Here is a 23,517-nt window from a genome sequence, read left to right as displayed (position 1 = left end):
ATGATATTTTAATTAGGGTTAGTGGTTTAAAATAGATTGATTAGCAATTAATTGATTGTTAAATATTGATCAAAGTATTGTGTGGTTAATTTGTATTTGTTCTTTCTAGAGTAAATCAATTATTACAATTATTGAAAATGAGATTTTGGTTATTTAATAAATTAGATATTTACTCATAATTAACATTGAAAACTCTAAAAAAAGCGAAACTCACTAATAAAATTATCAGTATTTGTATTTTTCTCTAGTAATTGCTAATGGTGATGATCTTAATAATATTTTGATGATGATTTCAATTTTAATTGAGTTGCATCACTTTGATGTTAATAATATTAATTAATTAACTATTTTTAAAATATCACCTTAATAACTAATTAATTAATTAATCAATTTTTTAATTAGTAAATATATTGTGAGATAAAGTTTGTGAATACATACAATATATTGTTCTAAGTAATAAGATATATTTCATAGATCGATATATACTAAGATATCCTTCATTATACATTATAAAGTATAACAGTCAAAATAGGTTGATTTAAGTTATACAGTTAGTTAATAATTCGAAGCTCAGCTGCATCTTTTTAGATTAGCATCAATGATAAAAAGATCTAACTCTGAAACTAACAGCAACACATCTTTTCGAGCGAAGGAAGCTTTAGATCAGTAGTAAGCACATGATATTGAATAAAGCTTCTATAAGCAGAAAACTAGCCCTGAAAGGAGCAAAAAATCTAGCAAGATAAACTCTTCATTCGTAGAATATTTAATTCGGGATATAGATAATAAAGAAGGTATAAATAAAATACTTAGTCAAGATGGATCTGTAGGCAATAAAGAAAAAAGAATTATTTAAAAGGAATAATTGCCAAGTAGAAAGAGAGAAATAAGAGCAGAGAGCGCTAATTCGTACAATTAAAATAATAAGGAGATAGATAGAAATGGCAACAATAATTAATGGAATATAAATGGAATGAGTAATTTGAACAGTAACCAAAATTAAACTCATTAATCAATAGAAAAGAAGCAGGAATAAAATGCTTATATGAATGGCAAGTGCGTATACAAAATATTTCCAAACATACAATTAAAACTACCAATGATATCTCAAAACAATAATAATAATAGTCATACTTATCAAAATATTTAGAATTAAAATAATTCTGTTAATATCAACTCTGCAATAAGACCTTATTAATTGGGGTATTCTATTGACCATAATTATTATCCATAACATGTAGTAGGACATAGGCAAGGTATAAAAACTTAGTAGTCTCCTAGAGGCTAGATTTCTCCATATTAAAATAATAATAGTCAATGCTAAAATACAAATAATCATAGCTATATTACCAAGAAGTATATAGACAAGTCATTTGAGGAAATAGTTGGAAGAGTCAATACAGAAATGAGCTAGGCAGGAAAAGTAAAGTCAAAATCTATTACCGAATCAAATAATGATCCTCATTATTCCGCTTCTAAATCGATTAATGGACTTATTAATTAAACTGAAATATCAGATTTATAGCCACAAAATGCCTTTTTTTAGTAGAATTTTTCTAATCATAAATCTGTAAATTCTTAAAATTATAAAAGGAAAATTCTTCTCAAATTAAAATCTAGCCAATAGACTAAAAATAATTACTAGAATACACAAAGCTCAAATTACACTGAATAATCATCATCAGGGATTGCAAGTAGCTACTTAAATAATTAAAACGATTAACAAAAATAGAGGTTACAGCAGGATAGATTGATAAATTATATAAGCTGTAAATTCAATCAAATAGATAAAAATTTGAATAACAAACTCTCAAAAGATGAAATAATTTAATTTTTTGAGTGCCACAGTGGCTCTCCTATTCAAAGTTATAAAGATTTTGAAATTTTTATTAAAAATAACTTCTCTATGTTCTTATTAGAGCTAGTGTAGAAAGAAACAGAAAAGGCTGGATTTCTTAATTTTAGAGAGTTTAAGCAATTGTTGTAAGATTTTTTTATGAAAAATATTCAAGCTTTAGAGAATAAAGCTGTTTTGGCTATAAAACCTGTTTAAAATAGTGTAAATTTGAAAAATAATCCAGATCAATCTATTTCATTATTTTAGAAGAAAAGAGAAACCTCGTCAGAATTAAAAAATAATAATTAGCCACAATTTAAGCTTTCTGATAAAAGAATTTATTCAGCTTAAAAAGCAAGAGATTAAGAGAATGAAGAGTTACTGGCTATTCGCTAAAGAGATAATTCATTTGATAACGCTGTTTAAAGATAAGTTAATTCATAAAATTAATCTCAATTATAAAAATAATAAAAAATTTAATAATAAAATGTTTAAAATAAAGAAAAGAAATTGTTAAAATATGATTTATTTTAGTAGTAAAAAAAGTATAATTTCGAAAATTAAATTAATTCTAACAAACAGCTAAATTAAAGTTATAATTATCCGAATTAGCAGCATCAAAATAATTCTACGAACGTTTAAATAGACTAAATAAGCTCTGGTGCTAAAAATTAGATATAGAAAAATTAAGCATCAAATTAAAAGTACTACTTAGGTTCTTATAATGCAAGTCGAATTCCATCATAAAACTAAATTAATAATAGCAGCTTTTCAAATAGCTGCTCTGAAAATGATTTCCAATCTCCTAAGAAATTAAATAAGCTATATCAAAGTCAAAATAAACAAAAGATGTTGTAAGACTAATAATAAAGTAATTAAAAAAGTTAAGTAAAGTAAACTGAAACCAATAAAAACACAAATAGCGAAATAGATATTGATAAAAATAGCTTAAACAACCAGAGCAATATCATATTCAGAACAGAATAAAAAGTCAGATCTAAATCAACTATTAGAAATCAATCTTCTTAAAGTGCAAGGAAAGTGTTGTAAAATGAAAAAATCTAGACTTCTGAAAACTCTTAAAATAGTCTCAGCTACAATAAATAATTTAGGAGCAACAGCTAATAATCTAACTACTCTTTTGATTCTCCTATAAACAACTAATTGCCATAGTTTCATCTTAAGCTACAAAAATCTAAATTTTCAAATGAATCTCCTACATAAAAACCTTAAAATAATAGGTATCAATAGACAAATGAAAACAATGAAGAATCAGAGTAGTATGTAAAATTTATTGAATTACATTAAATTCCTATAAATGCTGATTCTAAATTGAACTCTCAATAATAGTCAAATACATAACCTACCGAGTAATAAAAAATAGTTAAATAGGAAATTATTGTTCAAAAGGCAAGATCAAATTCGAGAAATATTTAAAACCCAAAAAATTCACCTCCGAATGATAACAACCGCTTGAGAAGCTTATCAAAAGAAAGTCAATCAAGTAAATAATCGACTTAGACTATTAAAGCAAAGCTTGCTTAAAACGATGTTATTTATAACTAGGAGAATAAATAACTAAGTTAATAAAAAAAACCTAATCAGCAATAAACTACTGAATTTATAGTGGATATAAAATAAATTAGTAACTCAGTCTCAGTAGCTGATTAAAATCAGTTAGCAAAAGAATAAAAATAGTAGCCTAATATAAATTAAGAGAACACTAAATCGTCAAGTTTTACAGAGAAATCTATTAATTATGTAAGCGAAGTATCAAATCCGAAATATTATTTTTCATCAACTTAACAAATGTCAGATGACCACTCTGATTTTAAGCTTGCATTTGAAGATTAAAAGTTAAATAAAATAATCGATTTATAGAAATAGCCTTTCGCTCCTAGTCAAAAAAATGCAATAGTTGGCATGTCAGGTTCTCTTTTATTAAGATAGTATAATAAGTGCTTAAAAGTTAATTCACCACAAAAAAAGACAACACTTACTCTACATCAAAGTAATCCAATCATAGAGCAAAATGAACCTTCTTTAACTGAGCCTAATGAGCAAACTCTCACTGAAAGATAGCTAAACTTAGAAGCTACAAAGATTTTATCACCTAATCCCGTGAAGCGTAAAGAATTTGAATGCACATTCCGCCCTTAGTCTTTGGATAATGAGTTCAAAGAAACTGAGTAACTTAATATTTTGCAGACTGATTCTTAACCAACAAATTTTAACAAATTTCAACATAAATCTAACAATCACTTAAAAGTTTAGACTTTTTGTGCATCTCCTTCAAATAGTATAATGGAAACTCCATAATATCACCAACTTAAAATATTAGACATAAATAAAACGACCGAAAACTAGCAACCTGAAAATAAAAACACTGCTTTATCTCTTCCTATTAAAGTTGATAGCTATGAAATTAAAGAAGACAATAATTACTCATTTGCTCAAAATTTGCCTTAAAAAAATGAAAAAAGTGGAGAAGATTCATCAAAAAAATTAGGAACATAATAAATCCTCAGAGAAGCTTAAGATTAAAATGATTAAAACATTGAAAAAGCATCTTCAGTTATCTTAAATATAAAAGAAGATATAATCAATCTGTCAAATAACTTCAAAGCAGAATCCATAAACAAAAATAGGGCGCAAACAGAAGTGAAATCTGGTTCAAAAAACAAAGAATAAAAATCTAAAAAGCCAGAAAATAAATTTGAAGAGACTAAGATTCAAAGCATGAACTAAATTCAATACTAAGAAGACGATACAAGAAAATCATCTGCAACAAAAAAATAGATAAAATCTACATTTAGCTAACAGTTTAATAGTACATTTAGCGATAAAACTCAAGTACTCAATAATCATCTTGACTAAAACTGCTAAAATTTTTTACATAAAAAAGAAGTGAAAGTTCTGAAGAAGCCAAGCATGAAAAAATCCTCTGAGATAGCAATTAGATAGACATAAAACGAAGACAACGACGAATTGCAGCAAGCTCAAACAGAAAATCAAATAAAAAATGAGGAAACAGCAAAATTTGAAGAACATCAAAAAATTCTAAATGATATTACATTTGAAAATAATTCTCAAATGATCAATGCTGAGAATAATAGAAAAAGTTCAATTTAGTAAGGAGATTTAAAACTATTTTACCCATAAAATTCTCTCAGTAACTCATAAAATTTATGAAACTAAATTCCTCAATAAATTTTGTAAATTCTTTAAAAATAATTCTAATTTTTTAAAATAACAAGCAAATCATTGAATAATATTGTAATCTATCTATCTATCTATCTATCTATCTATCTATCTATCTATCTATCTATCTATCTATATTTTATTTATGTAAATTAGCACTAACTTACTGGGTAACAATATTCAATCAAATTTTAATTAAAATTCAAAACATTAAATAAATTTATTTTAATATTAAATAAATCAATAAAAATGATAGAATAAAAAAAATTTGATTGATAAAGTAAATAGGAAAATTAAATATTTCTTATAAAAAAGGATAGTTTGATTATTTAAATTAAAATTTAATTGAATATAAAAATATAACAATATTAAAATCAGATTAGAAAAAGTTTAAATTATTTAAATTGATATCTTTAATGTGTTAAATAAATAATTAATTTACAATAAATAAAAGCAATCAATAACTATCTATATTTCAGTGATAAAATAATTTGCTATTCATGTTAGTATGATAGTATTATTGGTTAACTATGTTGCTTTTATAATAAATTTAATTATCTTATTTACTAGCAAAAAATTTTTGTTATAGTTTTTCTTAAATATTTATTTATTTTGTAATATTTTTTGTTAGCAATTTATTTTATTAAAAATGAAAGTGAAATTTATATTAGAAAAAAGGGATAAGAATCAAAATTTTAATGAATTTTAAATTTATTTAGAAAAATAAATAAGAACACAAAAAAATCAATGGACATTATTTAATATTTTAATTATATTTTTTTTAATTTGGTGAATTTTATTATTTATTATAAATTATATCTTTTAATTTACACAGATTTTATATATACTAAGTAAAATAATGCAAGCAAATAATGTTAATTTAAAGCAAACAGAAGGATACCAAACATTTACGTTTGGATCTGTTAGAAACTCTAAGAGAGATTCATAGTTAGTGAACATTAGCAGTAAGAGCTTTTTAAGCTCCCTTAAATCATAGATTAATAGCTAAACTTCTAGGATAATAATAGAACTAGATAATTAGGATTTATCTAATTGTCAATTTTATAAAGAATCTTTGGATAAAATCAGTTAAACATGTAGCGAAAATACCTAAATTTAAGTTAAAATATAGTAATTGTATATTAGTTTAAAAAGTAGTAAAGCAGATTCGGATTTTATTGTAAATCTCACAAAACAACTAAATTTAATTGAATCGATTGAAACATTTCATATCTATGCATAAATGAATAATTTATATGATTTAAGTTTATCAAATTTGTCTTAATTACTTATGAAGACAACTAAAATAATCTAACTAGACTTAACTTGTACCAAAGTAGCGAATTTAAATATTATTTTTCAATCTCTAATGAAAAACAATAGTTTGACAGATTTGTCTTTAAATTTTTCTTAAAATCCTGTTCAAAATTTAGACAATTTAAAATCTTTAAAGCTCCCAGCTCTAAAATCTTTAACGTTAGAATTCAAGTATATTTCGATTATTAAGTTTTACATTTTAAATGTTATTAAAATAAATTTAATTATCAAAGAAAGTGTGCAATAGATGAAAAATGCTGCTAAGCCATCAGTTTATTCACTAAAAGTCACCTTAATATTACTGTTTTGTCTTTATAGTTGTCGTAAATAATTTACTTACTTTCAAAAGGAGAAAGATGAATAATAAATAAAAAATTACTATTATAAAAATAAATGCTAATCTTAAAAAAATAATTTATGAAATAATTCAGTTTAATTATTTAAAAAAAAGCATTTTACCTTTTTATTATTGAATATTAATTATAATATATTAGGGAAAACAGAATAAATGATTTAGGAGTTAGATATATAACAGAAGGAATGTAAAAATTAAATAAAATAAACTATTTATATTTAGGTTTAAGGTAATATTTTAACAATTTAGTTTCCTTTTCTTAAATTATATAATTATCAAGTAACTGCCATATTGGATAAGAAGGTTCTAATTATATTTCAGAATTACTAATCAATAACCAGAATATGTAAAAGATAGAAACTCTCAACATTTAGCTTTAGTAAAATAATTTATTCAAACTTAAAATAATTAAAAGTTTTGTAATTAATCATAAAAGATTTAATAAAATCCAAACATTTGGTGCTTAAAAGTTGCTTTAAGCCTTGAGTAACTGTAATGATTTAAGAGTTTTATACTTAAATATATCACAAAACTCTTTGGGGGAAGGAATATATCAAAAAGCATCTTAAATGTTGTCTCATTTGAGTAAGCTGACAACACTTGATTTAGATTTTAGGTTTGATTAATTATATTTAATTCATAAAATTATATTGGTAAAAAGTATTTTTTCTAGTTTAAATTATTTAGATTCAACAGGATTTGATTAGTTAGTATAGAGCTTGAGTGAAAGCAATTTGTTACAGCATATCTCCCTTAACTTAAAGTTAATTATTAAAATAAAAGAAATAAAATAAAATATTATTATTAAAAAGATTAACACAAATTGATGACAACTCAGTCAGTGCTTTGTTTCCTTAAATTTTAAACAAACTGAATTTAACTTACCTTTCCACAGATTTATCGTATAAATAATTTTTATTTTTTCATCCTTTAAAGAACAATAAATAAATAAATATGTTAATAAATAAATTGATAGAAATTTAATTAATACCAAAAAACAAACAATATAAAACGATAATAATTAATTTTATATTAAAAACAAAAAGGTGCAATGAAATAACTTTTGACTCTGTTTTGTTAGTAAAGAAGTCTGTTGATTTAATAAAAAGTAAATAGCTTAAGTTGAATGTAGATTTGAGGTAAATTAAATTAAATTTTAATAAAAAATATTAATTTTAAAGTATGAAGGTATAATAATAGAATAACTTAGGAGTAATTGGAGGATCTTTCCAACCAATTCCAGCAAATTAAGAAAAAAAGATAAACATTTTTCATATAAATTAAACAAGACGACTGATTGATTGATTGATTGATTGATTGGCTACTGACTGTATGACTAAAAATAAGAGAAAACAATTAATTGCGATAGAATATTTATTTTAATTTATTGATAAAATTTAATAGTGAAAATTAAAATTAAACTGCATGCAATAAATAATAACAGTTTATTTATTTTTATTATGTATTAAATTTTATATCTATTTTAATTATGATGGTATTCTTAATTTAATTAAATCAATTTTCACCTACTTTCAAGCTTTTTAGTGCTTAACTTAATCAAAAATTTATTTATTCACTTGCTTTTTTGCGAAATATCATATAATAAATCAATCAATTAATCTAATTATCTATATATCTATCTACCAATATATTTATTTCTAGTGAATCTTCATAATCTAAATCTTCAATAATAATTTTCAGTAAAAAAGTTTAATTTACACTTTTAACTAGCTAGCTAGCTTCAATATTTCTAAATGGATTAACAAAATAATTAGGCTCTCATTTGTTCAATATGTAGTTATTAATTTAATTAGACAAATAGACTACCAAGGATGATACCTGATTGCGGTCATACTTATTGTGAAGATTGCATAATAAAGAATTTAGTTAATTCAAAACATACGTTTAAATGTCCAGAGGATGGGTAATCAATTAATCAATCAATTAAAATTTACTGAATATTTTAATGAAGAATCAAAAAATATAAAAAAATATATTAATTTGGATTAGATATTCAGCATTTTAGTATGAATTTTTGTGATAGAATATAATATAATTAATAAATAATATAGGGACATTATTCTTTGCAACAGAGATTCTATAAACAATTTCCCAAAGAATATATCTATCCTCAAAATTGTGTAACATTAGGAAAATCAAAAATAGAGCTCATTTGGTGTTATTTAGCAAAAGCCCTTTCAGATGGCAGAAGTTTTGAGCCAAAAATCAATTTAATCAGCATAATCTTTTATTGATAAGAACATGATTCCTTGTTCTTCTCAAGAAATTAAACCATAGATGTCTTCAAATAAGTATTCTTTAAAGTCCTAATAGTAGTAGTAGTAGTGCTAGGTTCATGGGAAAGCATAGGATTTAGGATGCCTACAATGCTAATAAAAGGTAATCAAACAATGATATTTTTATTAAAAGCATCCAAGCTTTTGTAATTTTTAATTCATTAAAATCATTTATTTAATTTATAAATTTTAGATTTGTGCACATTGTGCAATTTTCGGAAATCATAAAAATCATACAGTGATTCCAGAGGATGAAATGAAGAAGAAAAATAAAAATGGCTTAGAGCAGATGGTAAAAATAAAACAAAAGATTCAATTAACTAAAGAGGACTTTGTGAATAAAATGGAAGATAATTTTTAGAATAACATCTGCAGCAAAATTAACTATTAAAAAGGATTATTTAAGTCAAATACACGCCTAAAATTCGAGGTAGATTAATTTACATAAAAAAAATTAGCTATAAGCAGTTACTTAAGTCAATAAATATATAGACCCAGCAAAAAAACAAAATTAAAAATTAAACAAGAAAAACAAACTGCTATTTTTAAATAAAAATAAGTTAATTTATTTTAGACCAACAAACTAAATTAAAAATAAAATGTTACTTACTTTTCTAGATTAATTTAAATTTAAAATATTTTTAATTCAGCCTTTAATTGTTAATTAGCAGAAAGTATAGTATGTTTAGATAAAAACAAAATTTAATTTTACTTATTATAATAAAATTTATTTTTAAAGAAAATATGTTCAATATAAAAAATAAATTACTCAATGAATAAAATTAGTTCTTAATATTTTCTTTTAAAAAAATATTTATTTGTTAACTATAAAAAATACTCAAGGAATAAAATAAATGACTTATATTTTCTATTAATTTCTGACATTTAATGATTCAAATTTTAATTAACTTTTTTTATTTCATAGGAGTTCTAAAAATTGCTTGAATATTCTGAGTAAAAGTGCTATGATGAAATAGAAAAGTTTTTTGAATAAGTTGAAGAGAAGTTTAGGAAATTCAAAAACCATACTTTCAAGGAAACCTACGATAAAATTTACAATTGGAATTAGATGTAATTTAACAAAAATTATCTCTTTTTTTAATAGATCTTATATTGAAAATAAAGGATTGACACTCTTAGAGTTTAATAAGAAAGCTTAGATAGAATTAATTCTGTTGATTTTGATCTGTTCCTTAACTTGGAAAAATTGTTAATATCTGGAAATGAACTAGAAATAGAATACCACAATCTTATCTAATTTCCTGTTAAATTGATTGGTGATTATTTAGAGAATATTTGCTTTTCTTTCTCAGATTCTGTTTAAACAATTATTGAAAATTGCATGTCTATACAGTTTTTACAAAACGAAAGCGATATTATTCATAAAAGCATCCAAAATTTAACTTTAGAAAATTAAAAGGAAATTCTCAGTAACACTCAATTCTTCTAACTTTCTCCATAAGAAATAAAAGCTATTCTAGGAACTCCTAATTAGACTCCAACTGAATAATTTCTTAGTTCTCATCAAGCTCTTACTAATAAATAAAATATGAAGTCAAGTAATTACTTTATCACAAACAGAAAAAACAGTAACACATAATCAAGCTCTCGCTAAAACTCATTGGGGTAAAATTATTATTGAAAAATTAAAAAAAATATTTGTATTTTTTCAAAAAGCTAAAAATTCAAGTCAAAGTACAAAGAAAGTAACTAATAATAAAAGGAGGAAGTTAGTTTAGAAAATGTTGATTCTATAGTAGCATAGTTAGGATAATATCGTTAAAATAATATTATACCTTAATTATAAGAGAGTGCTTTAAGCAAAGATAAATTATTACTGTCAAATTTGGATAATTAATTAGAATTTGTTAAAAGCACAGCTCTAAAAGAAAGTATGTTTAATAGTGTCGTAATAAATAGCAACGAATCAGACAGACAGCATTAAATATATCCTTTTGCCAATGATGCTGAAAATGGAAGCAAGACTCAATTTGATAACAGCATTAATAATGGATACATCACTATTATAAATCATTAAAATTTATCACCATAAAATAAGCCCTTCATATAAAATATCTCTGATATTAAAATGGATGGTAGTGGATTACTATACTTCAAAAATGGACCTGCTTCAGTACATGATAGCTGTAAAATATAAGCCGTAGTGGAAAAATCCCTCACAAGAGACATAAAAAAATCTTAACTGTAATTAGAAAATCCTTTCAGTGAAAAAAGAGATAACAGTTAGATTAGAAATAGTTAAATTAGTAACTCTACTTTAAATAAATCTAGAAATAGATCTCCTTTTAAACTTAATGATTTCGAAACGTCTTAATATGGAAAAATGAAAAAAAGTTCAGATTTAAGACAAAGTAACTTAGAAATAAAGAGTGCTAGATCTCATTACACAAATGCTGATCATTATCAAGATTATGCTAGTATAAAGAAATCTCTAACTCCAACAAAGAAAATTCAAAGATAAAATGGAAGCGAAATAATTAAAACAAAAGACTAGATCAATAATCATTCATATATAAATTAGTAAAATAGTGATCTTAGTAAAACATTACCAACCCGCATGAGTAATAATGAAGACACATACAACTCTATCTCTGCAACTGCCACCGAATAAAATTCTAATCATAATTTAGTAAAAAAGAATAACAACTCTATCAAAAATAATTCATTAAAATTCATCAAGTCACCAAACAAAAGCAACGTAAGCAATAAATCAGTAAGTCAACAACAACAACAATAACAAACTCAATCTCCTCACACACAACGTAAAAATGCTTACAAAAAGAAATCTGAAAAACTTAAAATATTGCTTTAAAAGTTAAAATAAAATGAGTACATAGATTAAATAGAATTAGTAAGTGAAGGTAATATTAAATTATTTTATTTATATTGATTTTTAAAACCTATTTTAAAAAAGATGTAAATGACTAAGAATGTGAAGAACTAGGTATAGAGTTAGGAAAGACGAAACTATAAATTGATAGTATCAAGCTAGTTAAGAACAAAATTAGTGATATTGGTTTGTAGCACATATTACTGGGTTTGGAAAAGAGTAATCAAAAGATACACACATTAAATTTAACTAGCAATCTATGCACAGAAAATTGCTTTGATGACATCTTAAATTATTTATCTAAAAATGAAACCTTAAAAAATATATATCTACTTAATAACAATATTTAAATCTATAAAAAGAAAGATAAATTAAAGAACATTTAGCTTCTTTGTAATATTCATATTTGATTTGCTCCACACTAGTTAAAATAACTTAAAATGCTACAAAAAATTCTAAAATAAATAAATAATATTTATTTTTTTATCTAAAATAATATTTTATTGAAACTAAAAACAAACAAATACAGATAGATATTAAAAATGTGTACTTATTAAATTTTCAAAAAAATATAACTATTTAAAATCGAATCTTATTTTAAAAATATGCCCTTATCTCCCTATAACAAAAATGAATCAATTGTCTTCTTGAACAACAACTTCAGCAGAAAGAGAGCTGTTTGCTTCTACAACACCATTAACACCAATCTAACAGTCATTAAGTTTAGAATTTTACTTAATAGTGGCTTTGTTTCCAATGATACAGTTTTATAAGACGCATCTTAAATTTAATAAAAAATAAATTATTTGTTTGTTTTTATATGTTTATATTTATTTATTTATTTAGTTAGTTAGTTAGCTAGCTAGCTAATTTTTTTGTTATTTTATGGATTACTTATCAATGAACTTAAATTTTAATTTATATAAAACTAATTAATTTAATTGTAATTTACCCTTACTCAATGGTGACTTCTTTAAATATAATACAGTTAGAAATTTTAACACCATCTCCAATCTTGCATTATGGTCCAATGATAGATTTATTAATTTATACTTTAGGACCTATCTATGATTTATCAGCAATATTACTTTAGTTAATTCTAATTTTATAAAATTAATATTGATTAATAAATTTTTTATTTTTTCTAGTTATTTATATTTTTATTAAGAAAATTCAAATTTACCACAAATCCTCTTTTATTAATTCCAAAATAATAGATTAAATCCAAAAATATTTTTGAAAAGTATACAAAACAAACTTGATTATAAAAGAAGGGGTTTGGTGTTAATAAATGAGAATTTATGGTTAATTTTTTTAATTCTTAAAATTAATTTAGAAATTTAATTATTATAAATGATATTTATGATCGATTACATAAATATGATATAAATATTATTTATTTGTATTAATTTATGAGAAAATAAAATAAATAATTTAAATAATACTTAATATCAGATTCTTAGATAGAGATAAGAGGGATACCATTATTTTAGAAGATTTCAACATAGGATTCTGGCATGACTTTATCAGTTTTAATACAATCGAAGTTTCCTTATATATAATCTTTGATATTATTAGCTCTTTTAATGTAATTTTTATTAGTTATAAAAGCTATTATGGGAATATTAGATATTTTTTCTTCACTGCTTTCATCTTTGTTTAGTAAACCATATTGTTATTCTTCTTCTTCGTGTTCACTCTTTTTAATCTCATCCAAGAGTTCGAGTAAGTTTTAGTTTTACTGATTTCTTACTAAAAATGGGAACAAATCTTCTTTCCAAGAAGAAATTGTATCACTTACCTTCTTTTCTAATTTACACAATATTTAAAGGATTTGTCTTTTGCAAATATATATGTGGGAATCAAAAAGATTAGTTTTAATGCTTGCTTCGGGGTTGCTTGCCAAAATAGATTTTTTTATTTTTAATCCATTTTCTTTTATTTCATAGAAAGAGTTCACATACAAAATCTTATTATTTGTCTCATCGATAAGGAATACATCATGGTTATCCTGATTAATATTAATTATTTTTTTTAGCATTCAATATAATAAACTAAATATTTTACAGCTGAAGAACTTGGGTTGATGATTTTGTTATTTTCTTCATCAACTTTATCTTCCTTTAAAACAGCTGTCAAATAAGCTCCAGTTAAAATATGCTATTCGATTACATCGTCTAAGCCTAAATCAGTAATTGAGTCACAAGCAATAAGAATAAAGTCTTTCTGTGTTTATAAAAATTTTTGAATTTAAAAAATTAAAAGTATATATTTAGCAACTAATAATATGCAAATTGCTTGCATTTTCTAGAAAAGCTTAACTTTTCACAAAAATATCCATTTATCTAAATTAAAGTCATTTATTTTTGTATTCTTAATAACTATGTTTTTATTAGTTTGAATAATCTTCATATTTTTGATTTGTATTTTTATTCAAAAACGTAGAATTAATTGCAGTAATTAATTACATTTATTTTATTTGAAACATGTCTGATTGCTTCAAATGTTTCTTTTTTTTCATCTGGAATTGTTATCAACTCATATTTAACCTAGCCTTAGTAATATTCCTTTATATATCTTTCAATTTTACTTGTGTTCTTAGAGGTAAGTATAAGCACATCTATTTTTATATTTAAATGATAATTTGAAATCAGAAGAAAATTTGCTTTCTATTATTTGGCTAAAGCTGTTTGTTTTTTCATAATTATTACTTGTAAATCCATTGCTTTCTAATTTTTCTAACTAGTAAATAATCAGAGGCTTATTGTTAACTGGTAAAAGAGCCTTTGGGAATCTTTCGCAAAGAGGATACAATTCAGTACCTTAACTAAATTTTAACAAAAACAAATCAAATTATACTTAATATAAAAAATATAAATATCATTTCACTAAATAAATAAATAAATTATTTTACCCTCCGGCTAATATAACAACTTAATAATTCTACTACATTTTAGATGAACCTAGTTTTATGTAATTTAAATAACTTTCAAAGGTATATTTTAATATTTATGATTAGTGTTGATATTGTAAATTATTAATAATTAATTAATTAACTAATTAATTAATTTGCTTTTAATATCCAAATCTTCAGCGAAAAATATCTTTTGATTTAATATGATAAATTTGTTTAATAAAAAATATTAATGAAAAATTCAAGGAATAGAATAAAGAATATAAAAGATACATGACCTTCTATACTTTTTACTTTATTTATATATAAAAAATTAAGCTGCTCGCAATTTATTTAAGTAGATCTTCTATTTAGTCTTATTTCTACATCAAATTTCAAAATAGCTTGCTTGAACATCATAAAATCATTATTTAATCCCTTCATAAAACTAATTCAATTCAATATTAATTTGCTTAAAATATTTAATTGTATTCATTTTTTTTCTTTAAGTTTAATATATTTTAATAAAAGCAAAAATATAAACGAACTATCAAAGCCATTGTAAAAAGAATTAGAAATAGTTTTATTTCAAATTATTTGAAAATAAAATAAAGGTAAAGTGTCAATTAAAATTCATTAAATGAGAGGGTTTGTTTTTATGACCTATAAAATATCATGTTTGTTTTAGGTTTTTTTTGAAGTTTTATTTTATTGAGTAAATTAATTTTATAATTGATTCCCTTCTCTATAATTCACTAAAAAATAAACTTTATTATCTAATATAATATAATTTAAATAAATATAATTTTTTATAGTTTTCATAAAAATTACATCAAATATAACTATATTTATTTTAGATTTATAATATTAATTAAAATAAAATTCTATGATTTTGGTTTTAATATTTACTTGCATAGATATTTATGAATTAATTTGTAGAATATTAAATTAAAAGTTGTGTATGAAAAAAACTTATTTATTTTAGAAATTGTATCAATTACAAGTAAAAAAGATGTTAATATTTATGAAAAAAATATAAAAATGTTATAAATTAAAAGTTTTTTAATAAACTAATTAAGTAACATAATCAATCATACATAAATTTATATAAAAATCATTTGATAAGCTATTTAATTCTATCCATTAATATATTGAAATCCTCATTGCAAGACTAAAAGAGAGACTCAATAGAATAGTAGAGTCTCTTTTGCTTATATACTTTAATAAACTCTTCTTCTCCATACCATTCCCAATCTTCTTATTTTTCAGGTTCAGTGTTAGAAAATTCTTGATCATCAGGTTTAACAGCTACAGCAAAGAAAGTTGCAAAATGAAAATTTTCTTCTTTATTTATAACATTAAAAGCAATAGGATATTCTTTGTACCTTTTAAAAATTAGTTTAAAAAAAAATTACACTTTAAATACAAATCGTAGTTAATTAATTCTTATTTTAATATAAAATTAATGAGTTTTCAAATTTATTTTTAATAGGTTTTTGATGCTAAATAAGAAATTAGCAATCAATAAACTTACTCTTAAAGCGGTATTTACAGATTAGATTCTTCTAGCACTTCTCTTTAAGCACACTCACAAACAGTCTCAAATCTCTCAAGATGACCTCCCATTAAAGCAAATCTGCCGCAATCTTTTCTCTTTGACATCAAGAATTTATTAAGATCTTTGTTTAGGATAAAAACACCAACTCCGATTTTTGGTCTAATCATTTTTCTAGCAGTATTTTTTTAAAGAATTTATTTGTGTTAATTTATAATTTGTTTTAATAATTGAAAGTTTATATTAAAAATATAAACACTTAATATATAAACCATACACTCAGTAATTTATAGCCTTTAAGAATTCAAATAATCTTTAAAAGCGGTGTTTATCTTTATCTAGTTGATTCTATCTCTAAAGTGTCTTCTTTCTTTAAATTAGGCTTAACTTTTTTATCTAAAAATAAACTTTGTACTTTTTTTATAAATATTTACAAAAATAAGTAACAAGAAAGTATTTTTTCTTTTATTTTAATTACTTTAAGGATTTATATTAAAATTTTATTTTAAAACATATTTTTATGCAGACAAAACTACTAAAATTGAGTAAATTAAATAAATTTAGTAAATACATAAATCAATAGTCATTTAATTTTGTTACAGATTATAAAGTTAAACAATCCCCCTTTCTAAAACTGCTCATTTCGCGGTGTAATGTATAAATAAAGTTCTAGTGGTTTAATATATATTATTTATCCAAAATTAAAATAGACTAAAGCTTGAAACTGAATACCATAAAAAAAAGCGAAATTATTTTTTTGAAATCTATTTAACAGAGAGCTAAATAGATATAATATTTATCATTTTTGCTTGATTGTAAATACATAATTTTATAATCAGTATTTTATTATTTTTGTGATTTATTTTTATTAGAATTCAAAATGATAAATTAAAATAACTTTTATTTAAATAATTTTTTTAGTATTTCTTAGTTAACAAAATTCATTTTTAAGGATCATTAATTATTATCCATCCATGCATTTTATGCTGGCTTATATAATTTTATATATTTAAGCTAAACACTTTATTAATCAAAATTAACAAATTTGCAAAAAAATTTCAATAAAAATTGAAAAGATATGATTTAATATTTTCAAAATTTATAATAAATTCTATCAATTAAATGCTTTGCAGTAATATTTAAATTTGAAATAATTATTTATTAATTAATTAACTAATCAATCTGAAACAATAACAATGATATAATATAATAATTTTTTATTTCTACTTAAATAAGAATTATACTTTTTAATAGGATTTTTAAATATAAGCAACATTTTTATCAAAATAATGATATATTTATATATTTAATTATACCAATCGTTTGTTTATAAAACAAATGCATTTTTAAAATTGCATCAAATACAAGTAATAAAGATAATTAAATTTATGAATAAAATATAAAAATTTTATAAATTAAAAGTTTGTTTTTTAATAAATGAAATCAAGTAATCTAATCATACAAAAGCAATTATTTATCTATCAATAAATTTCACTAATAAATAAGATTAAAGATAAATTTATAAAAAATCATTTGATAAGTTATTTAATTCTTTCAATCAATATATTGAAATCCTCATTGCAGGATTTAAAGAGACACTCAATAGAATAATAAAGTTTCTTTTCCTTATATACTTTAATAAATTCTTCTTCTCCATACCATTCCCAATCTTCTTATTTTTCAGGTTCAGTATTAGAAAATTCCTAATCATCAGGTTTAATAGCTACAGCAAAGAAAGTTACATAATGATAATTGTCTTCTTTGTTTATAGCATTAAAAGCAGTAGGATATTCTCTGTAACTTTTAAAAATTAGTTTTGAAAAATAAATGATACATACAAAATACATATAGAAGTTTATTAATTCTTATTTTAATATAAATTTAATCATTTGTCAAATTTTGAATAGATTTTTGGTGCTAAAAAAGAAATTATCAAGTAATAAGCTTACTGTAAAAGTGGTATTGACAGATTAGATTCTTCTAGCACTTCTCTTTAAGCGCACTCACAAATAGTCTCAAATCTCTCAAGATGACCTCCCATTAAAGCAACTCTACCACAATCTTTTCTCTTTGACATCAAAAATTTATTAATATCTTTGTTAAAAATAAAAACACCGACTCCAATTTTTGGTCTATCCATTTTTCTAGCAGTATTTTTTTAAAGAATTTTTGTTAATTTATAATTTGTTTAATTAATTAAAATTTTTATATCAAAAATAGATAGATATACTTAATATATAAACCCTTCAATCAGTAATTTATAACCTTTAAGAATTCAAATAATCTTTAAAATAGCGGACCTTATTTTTATCTAGTTGATTCTATCTCTAAAGTGTCTTCTTTCTTCAAATGAGGCTTAACTTTTTTACCTAAAAATGAATTTATTTTTTTTTTGTTAATATTTACTAAAAATAAGTAACAGAAAAGTATATCTTCTTTTATTTTTTAGATACTTTAAGGATTTATTTTGAAAGCTTTAGTTTAAAATGTATTTTTTTAGATATAATAATATTGTTTTTAAATGGCTAAAATTTAGTATATTAATTAAATTTAGTAATTGCATCAATTAAAAGTTATTCGATTATGTTACAGATTATGATTCTATAAAATCCCCCTCTCTAAAACTGCTCATTTTATGATGTATTTATAAATAATGTTATGCTGGTTTGATATCATATTTTTCCAAATTAAAATAGACTAAAATTTGAAATTGAATAAGAAAAGAAAGAAATTATTTTTATAGATATATTTAATAAATAAATAATAAATTACTTTTGTTTGATTGTAAATTCAATTTAAAATTAGTAGGAAAAATGTAATATTCTGATTCAGATTTGAACTTGTAAGAGGTTCATTATCTTTACTTACCCACATAAAATTATAATCAATATTTTTATTATTTTTTGTCATTCATTTTTATATTAAATTTAAATACCTTTTTATTGAAATAATTATTTTTTTTGTATTTATTTATGAAGAAAATTCATTTTTAAGAAGCAATATTTGTTATTTATGTGTTTTCTGCTAACATATATAACTTGATATTTTTAAGCTAAAGATTTTGTGAATCAAAATTAACATATTTACATTTTTTAAAATATTATATATATTGTTTGAACTTTAAAAAATTTCAATAATATTGATATAAAATAAATTTAAAATAATTTTAAGCTTTTAGAAAACAATTATTTAAATTATTTATCATTTTTATTGTTTGTTTTTTACAAAAAATTATTTTAAATAAATTAAACTAATATTTGATAAATAAGTAAAATTTAAATTAAAAAAAATATTTGCTAAGTTGCATAAATTAGAAAATAATTTCTGAGCATAAATGAATAGTGTATATATGCATCAACAGCATCCATCCACATTTGAAAATTAAAAATACAAAAAATATTTATAATAATGATAATTTTAATAAATTAATGAGATTAAAGTTAAGAACTTACAAATTAATTAATTTTATAAATAAAAATAAATTGAAAATAAGTTTATTCATTAAAAAATAAATAATTACTTCAATTAGTTTGTAAAAATATTATTCCTATCAAATCATTTATTTTTTTTCAAAAATATTGGAGATAAATTTAGTGGATATTTAATTAATGATAAATATTAAAAAATAAATTTTTATAATTATCAAATATGAATTTATGAATTTACTTTTAGGAAGAAATTTAACAAAAAAGATAGTGTATTAATCCAAACAGAATAACTGGCTGAATGACTAAATAACTAATTAACTAACTGAGTGAATGATAGAGAAAATACAAAATTGATTGAATAAAATATAAAATTTATTTATAAATTGATATATATTAAATATTTTTTATCCTCATAAAGCAATAAGAAGTGTGTGTTTCATAAAAATAATTATCTAAATAGTTTTATTCAAAATTTGTATCAAATGTCTCCTTTTAACATAAGTTCTTTAGCTTCGTTGATTTTTGTAGCAACATATTGAGAACCACCTATTTAAAAAAAGGAAATTTAATTATGTAGATCTTAAATAAGGTAGAATGAAATTACCATTATCAGGATGGTTTGTCATCATCATTTTTCTGTGGCTTTTTCTAATTTCTTCTTTGGTAGCATTCTGCTTGAGATTTAAAATTAATGCTGCTTCTCTTCTATTCATTTTATCTTAAAATCCACCTTTGTAGAGGAATTTGCTTACAGTAGTTTTAAATAGATCAGCACCACCTAGGTTCTTTGGCACTTGTCTTGCCAAAACCATACCAACTTTTTAATAATAAAATAAATTATCAATTATAAAATGAAATATTTAATTTTTGATTAATGAAGTTATAATTTTAGTTATACTATAGTGAAATAAAATTATTTACAAAAGATTTATTTTAGAAAAAGTAAAGAAGGATATAAATTAATTTTAGAAATTTCTCTTAATTAATTTATGATTTTTTTTATTTATTTTTTTGAATAATCAGTATAAATATAAATAAGAGTAATTACCTAAAATAGGGAAAGTGCACAGAAAACCCATTGAAAATATTCTAGTGCTGGACCATAACTAAAATTTTTCTAATCTCACTAAGAATAAATCAATGATGGGAATATCATGTTTAGGATATGTTGCGTAAAGTGGATCTATATCTTCAAGAGAATCTTTATAAACAACTATATCAAAATTTTTCGAAGTTTGATCTATTTTAGCTTAATTTGTATAATACTCTTTTTTAAAATATTTAAAATGAGTTCCTATGTCATATAACTTATCTAAATCATCGTTTTATCTCACTTTTTCTTTTTATTAGCCAAATATGTCTCCTCCGTATCCTTACTCATTAACTTCGTCATCATCATCTTCTTCTTCTTATTTGTTTTTTTAATTTTTATACTTTTCACGAAGATACTCGACTTTTTTCTTTTAGAAATCTTTAAGTTCACTAAAAACCTATGACCAAGTCATCTCCTTAGCTTTTTATTCTTACTCTAAAATACGAGGATGAACGCTGTATATTAATCTATTGTAAAATTTGAAAAAATTGTCTGTTTGATCTAGCTTATAGCTGTAATCTAAATTTCTAAAACACTTCTTTTCAAAATCACTAAGAAAAGGAGAGGTCTAAGATGATTCTAAAATTTTCACTTAAAGTTCTTCAACTGATTTGACAACATCAGGTTCAAATACTTTAACCTCCTCAACCTTTTTTGGCCCAAAAAACTTGCCCTTAATTTCTTCGAAAAAACTAAAAACAGAACTTTATAATTCACTTTATATTTCTTAGCTATTTTCTGTAGTCTACATCTTTAATTATCTATTTATATATATATATTTGCTTTTCTAATTAATTATTTAATAATTATAGTAATGTTATTTCACTCAATATAAATTTTCTATTCAAAACTAGCTATTAAATTCGCAATTTCTTCAAAATATAAAGTTATCAATTATATAAACACAGCTAAATACTTCTGTTAAAAATGTACTTATTTTTTATCAATGAATTCTTTTGTTTATTTTTTAATTTAAAAAGTAGACTTTCACTATAAAATATATTAAATAATTAATTTAACAGAGGTTTTAATACATTTTTTTATTCAATTTTAAACAACAAACTAACAATAATTTACAATATAAAATGAATTTAATTAAATTAAAAAATTGTTTTTATAACTAAAGATGTGATTTTTTCTTTCAATCAACCTAATATAAGTTTTGTCTAAATCTAAATATATAATATTTTATAAATTAATTGACTTATTTATTCGTCTTTATAATAAGAATTTATTCCTGTCTAAAATTCAAACACAGCTAAATTCTTCTGTTAAAAATGTACTTGTTTTTTATCAATGAATTCTTTTATTTGTTTTTTAATTTAAAAAGTAGACTTTGAGTATAAAATAAATTATATAAATAATCAATTTAACAGAGGTATTAATAATTTTTTTTATACAATTTTAAACAAACAAACAATAATTTACAATATAAAATTAATTTAATTATATTAAAAGAATCATTTTTATAACTAAAGAGGTGATTTTTTTAATCAACTCAATATAAGTTTTGCCTAAATCAAAATCTAAATATATAATATTTTATAAATTAATTGACTTATTTATTCATCTTTAAAATAAGAATTTATCCCTGTCTAAAATTCAAATAATGAAAATATATCCATTCAATAGCGCTTTATTAATGTCATTTTGATAGTAGGTCTTTCGCTTCATTTATTTTTTAAGCTATATATTGACTTCCCCCTAGTAGAGTATATAAATAAAATAAGAATTTTTAGTTTAATACTAATCATTATTTACTTTAATCTGGATGGTTTATTTTCATTAACTGGCGATGCCTTTTGTTTATCTCTTCTAAGTTTGCTAAAGATGAAGGAGAATATATTCCAAAAATATGCTCAGCTTCTTCTCGAGTCATTGGATTTTAAAAACCCACTCCTTTTTCAAATTTAAATAGATCTTTTTAATTTTAATAATTGTATTAATTTTGTGCTGCTCTTGACATCAATTTTAATTCTCTATAAGCTCTTACAGTACCTTTAATTACTATTAAATTATGAGAAACCTTAATTATTTATGATAGTGTAATTGATTTTACTTAACCCTGTTGCTACTAATACTAAGCCAAATCTAATCATCTATTTTTAGCAATTAAAATTTCTGAAGTTAAATATTTGTAATTTTTGTAAAATAACAACTAAAATTTGCAAGATTGTATCAAAAACAAATAATATTTTCTGGAAATATGAGAATTTTTGATCAATTTAAAAATTAATTTATCACCTATCAAATTAGTTTTGATAAACTACAAAAGATGAAAAATTGAGTATAGATAATATTTAAATAATTTTGTAAAAATTGACCGTAAGCACTGTATATAAATCAATAATATATTTATTTGTTGAAGGTATTATTAATAAGTAAGTAAAAATAAAAATTTGATTATTTCCTTTAAATAACTACTAAAATTACAATAACTTATTGATAATAAATAATATTTTATGGAAATATGAGAATTTATTTTTGATCATAAAAATAAAATTAATATATCACCTATCAAATTTTGCTAAAATATGAGTGAAGAAGATAAATAAATCAAAAATATATTTATTTGTAGAAATTAATAAGTAAGTAAGTAAGTAAAATTAATAATTTGATTATGTTAATATGATAACTACTAAAATTACAAAAACTCATCAATAATAAATAATATTTTACGGAAATATGAG

The 23,517-nt window shown here is 22.0% G+C and overlaps 8 protein-coding genes across 8 annotated transcripts; 3 read left to right on the top strand and 5 right to left on the bottom strand. All coding sequences in view use genetic code 6, as the record gives it.

The window, feature by feature from the left end:
- Nucleotides 1-598: 598 nt before the first annotated feature.
- On the top strand, nt 599-5,029 carry TTHERM_00656110 (hypothetical protein; the record flags this gene model as incomplete). The annotated part of the gene is made up of 1 exon (XM_001032242.1): nt 599-5,029. One exon carries the CDS (start codon nt 599-601, stop codon nt 5,027-5,029), a length of 4,431 nt encoding a protein of 1,476 aa, XP_001032242.1.
- An 839-nt stretch (nt 5,030-5,868) lies between these two features.
- On the top strand, nt 5,869-8,090 carry TTHERM_00656100 (hypothetical protein). The gene is made up of 9 exons (XM_001032241.2): nt 5,869-6,526; nt 6,589-6,678; nt 6,850-6,939; nt 6,991-7,089; nt 7,147-7,326; nt 7,384-7,473; nt 7,523-7,612; nt 7,757-7,849; nt 7,899-8,090. The coding sequence occupies exons 1-9, from the start codon at nt 5,898-5,900 to the stop codon at nt 8,005-8,007; spliced, it is 1,470 nt and encodes a 489-aa protein (XP_001032241.2). The 5' UTR covers nt 5,869-5,897; the 3' UTR covers nt 8,008-8,090.
- Nucleotides 8,091-8,400: 310 nt separating this feature from the next.
- On the top strand, nt 8,401-12,811 carry TTHERM_00656090 (B-box zinc finger protein). Its single transcript, XM_001032240.2, has 7 exons — nt 8,401-8,634; nt 8,783-9,110; nt 9,201-9,437; nt 9,933-10,078; nt 10,133-10,633; nt 10,685-11,889; nt 11,943-12,811. The coding sequence occupies exons 1-7, from the start codon at nt 8,465-8,467 to the stop codon at nt 12,266-12,268; spliced, it is 2,913 nt and encodes a 970-aa protein (XP_001032240.2). The 5' UTR covers nt 8,401-8,464; the 3' UTR covers nt 12,269-12,811.
- Nucleotides 12,494-14,810, bottom strand: TTHERM_00656080 (nucleotidyl transferase family protein; the record flags this gene model as incomplete). The annotated part of the gene is made up of 7 exons (XM_001032239.3): nt 12,494-12,638; nt 12,811-12,957; nt 13,304-13,869; nt 13,926-14,084; nt 14,327-14,478; nt 14,570-14,685; nt 14,773-14,810. The coding sequence occupies 7 exons, from the start codon at nt 14,808-14,810 to the stop codon at nt 12,494-12,496; spliced, it is 1,323 nt and encodes a 440-aa protein (XP_001032239.1).
- Nucleotides 14,811-15,767: 957 nt separating this feature from the next.
- On the bottom strand, nt 15,768-16,760 carry TTHERM_00656070 (NUDIX hydrolase). Its single transcript, XM_001032238.2, has 2 exons — nt 16,286-16,760; nt 15,768-16,136 (listed from the first exon to the last, which is right to left on the bottom strand). Exons 1-2 carry the CDS (start codon nt 16,579-16,581, stop codon nt 15,866-15,868), a joined length of 567 nt encoding a protein of 188 aa, XP_001032238.2. The 5' UTR covers nt 16,582-16,760; the 3' UTR covers nt 15,768-15,865.
- Nucleotides 16,761-17,835: 1,075 nt separating this feature from the next.
- TTHERM_00656060 (NUDIX hydrolase) lies at nt 17,836-18,446 on the bottom strand (the record flags this gene model as incomplete). Its single annotated transcript, XM_001032237.1, has 2 exons — nt 17,836-18,106; nt 18,256-18,446. 2 exons carry the CDS (start codon nt 18,444-18,446, stop codon nt 17,836-17,838), a joined length of 462 nt encoding a protein of 153 aa, XP_001032237.1.
- A 1,766-nt stretch (nt 18,447-20,212) lies between these two features.
- Nucleotides 20,213-21,578, bottom strand: TTHERM_00656050 (DnaJ domain protein; the record flags this gene model as incomplete). The annotated part of the gene is made up of 3 exons (XM_001032236.3): nt 20,213-20,280; nt 20,339-20,551; nt 20,783-21,578. The coding sequence occupies 3 exons, from the start codon at nt 21,576-21,578 to the stop codon at nt 20,213-20,215; spliced, it is 1,077 nt and encodes a 358-aa protein (XP_001032236.1).
- An 894-nt stretch (nt 21,579-22,472) lies between these two features.
- TTHERM_00656040 (import inner membrane translocase subunit TIM14) lies at nt 22,473-22,926 on the bottom strand (the record flags this gene model as incomplete). Its single annotated transcript, XM_001032235.3, has 3 exons — nt 22,473-22,531; nt 22,589-22,834; nt 22,887-22,926. The coding sequence occupies 3 exons, from the start codon at nt 22,924-22,926 to the stop codon at nt 22,473-22,475; spliced, it is 345 nt and encodes a 114-aa protein (XP_001032235.2).
- Nucleotides 22,927-23,517: the final 591 nt, after the last annotated feature.

The sequence above is a fragment of the Tetrahymena thermophila genome (genome assembly GCF_000189635.1).
Source record: "Tetrahymena thermophila SB210 genomic scaffold scf_8254435, whole genome shotgun sequence".
Taxonomy (NCBI): domain Eukaryota; phylum Ciliophora; class Oligohymenophorea; order Hymenostomatida; family Tetrahymenidae; genus Tetrahymena; species Tetrahymena thermophila.
The sequence above is the reverse complement of the archived record's forward strand: the minus strand, read 5'-3'. Positions and strand labels throughout refer to the sequence as shown.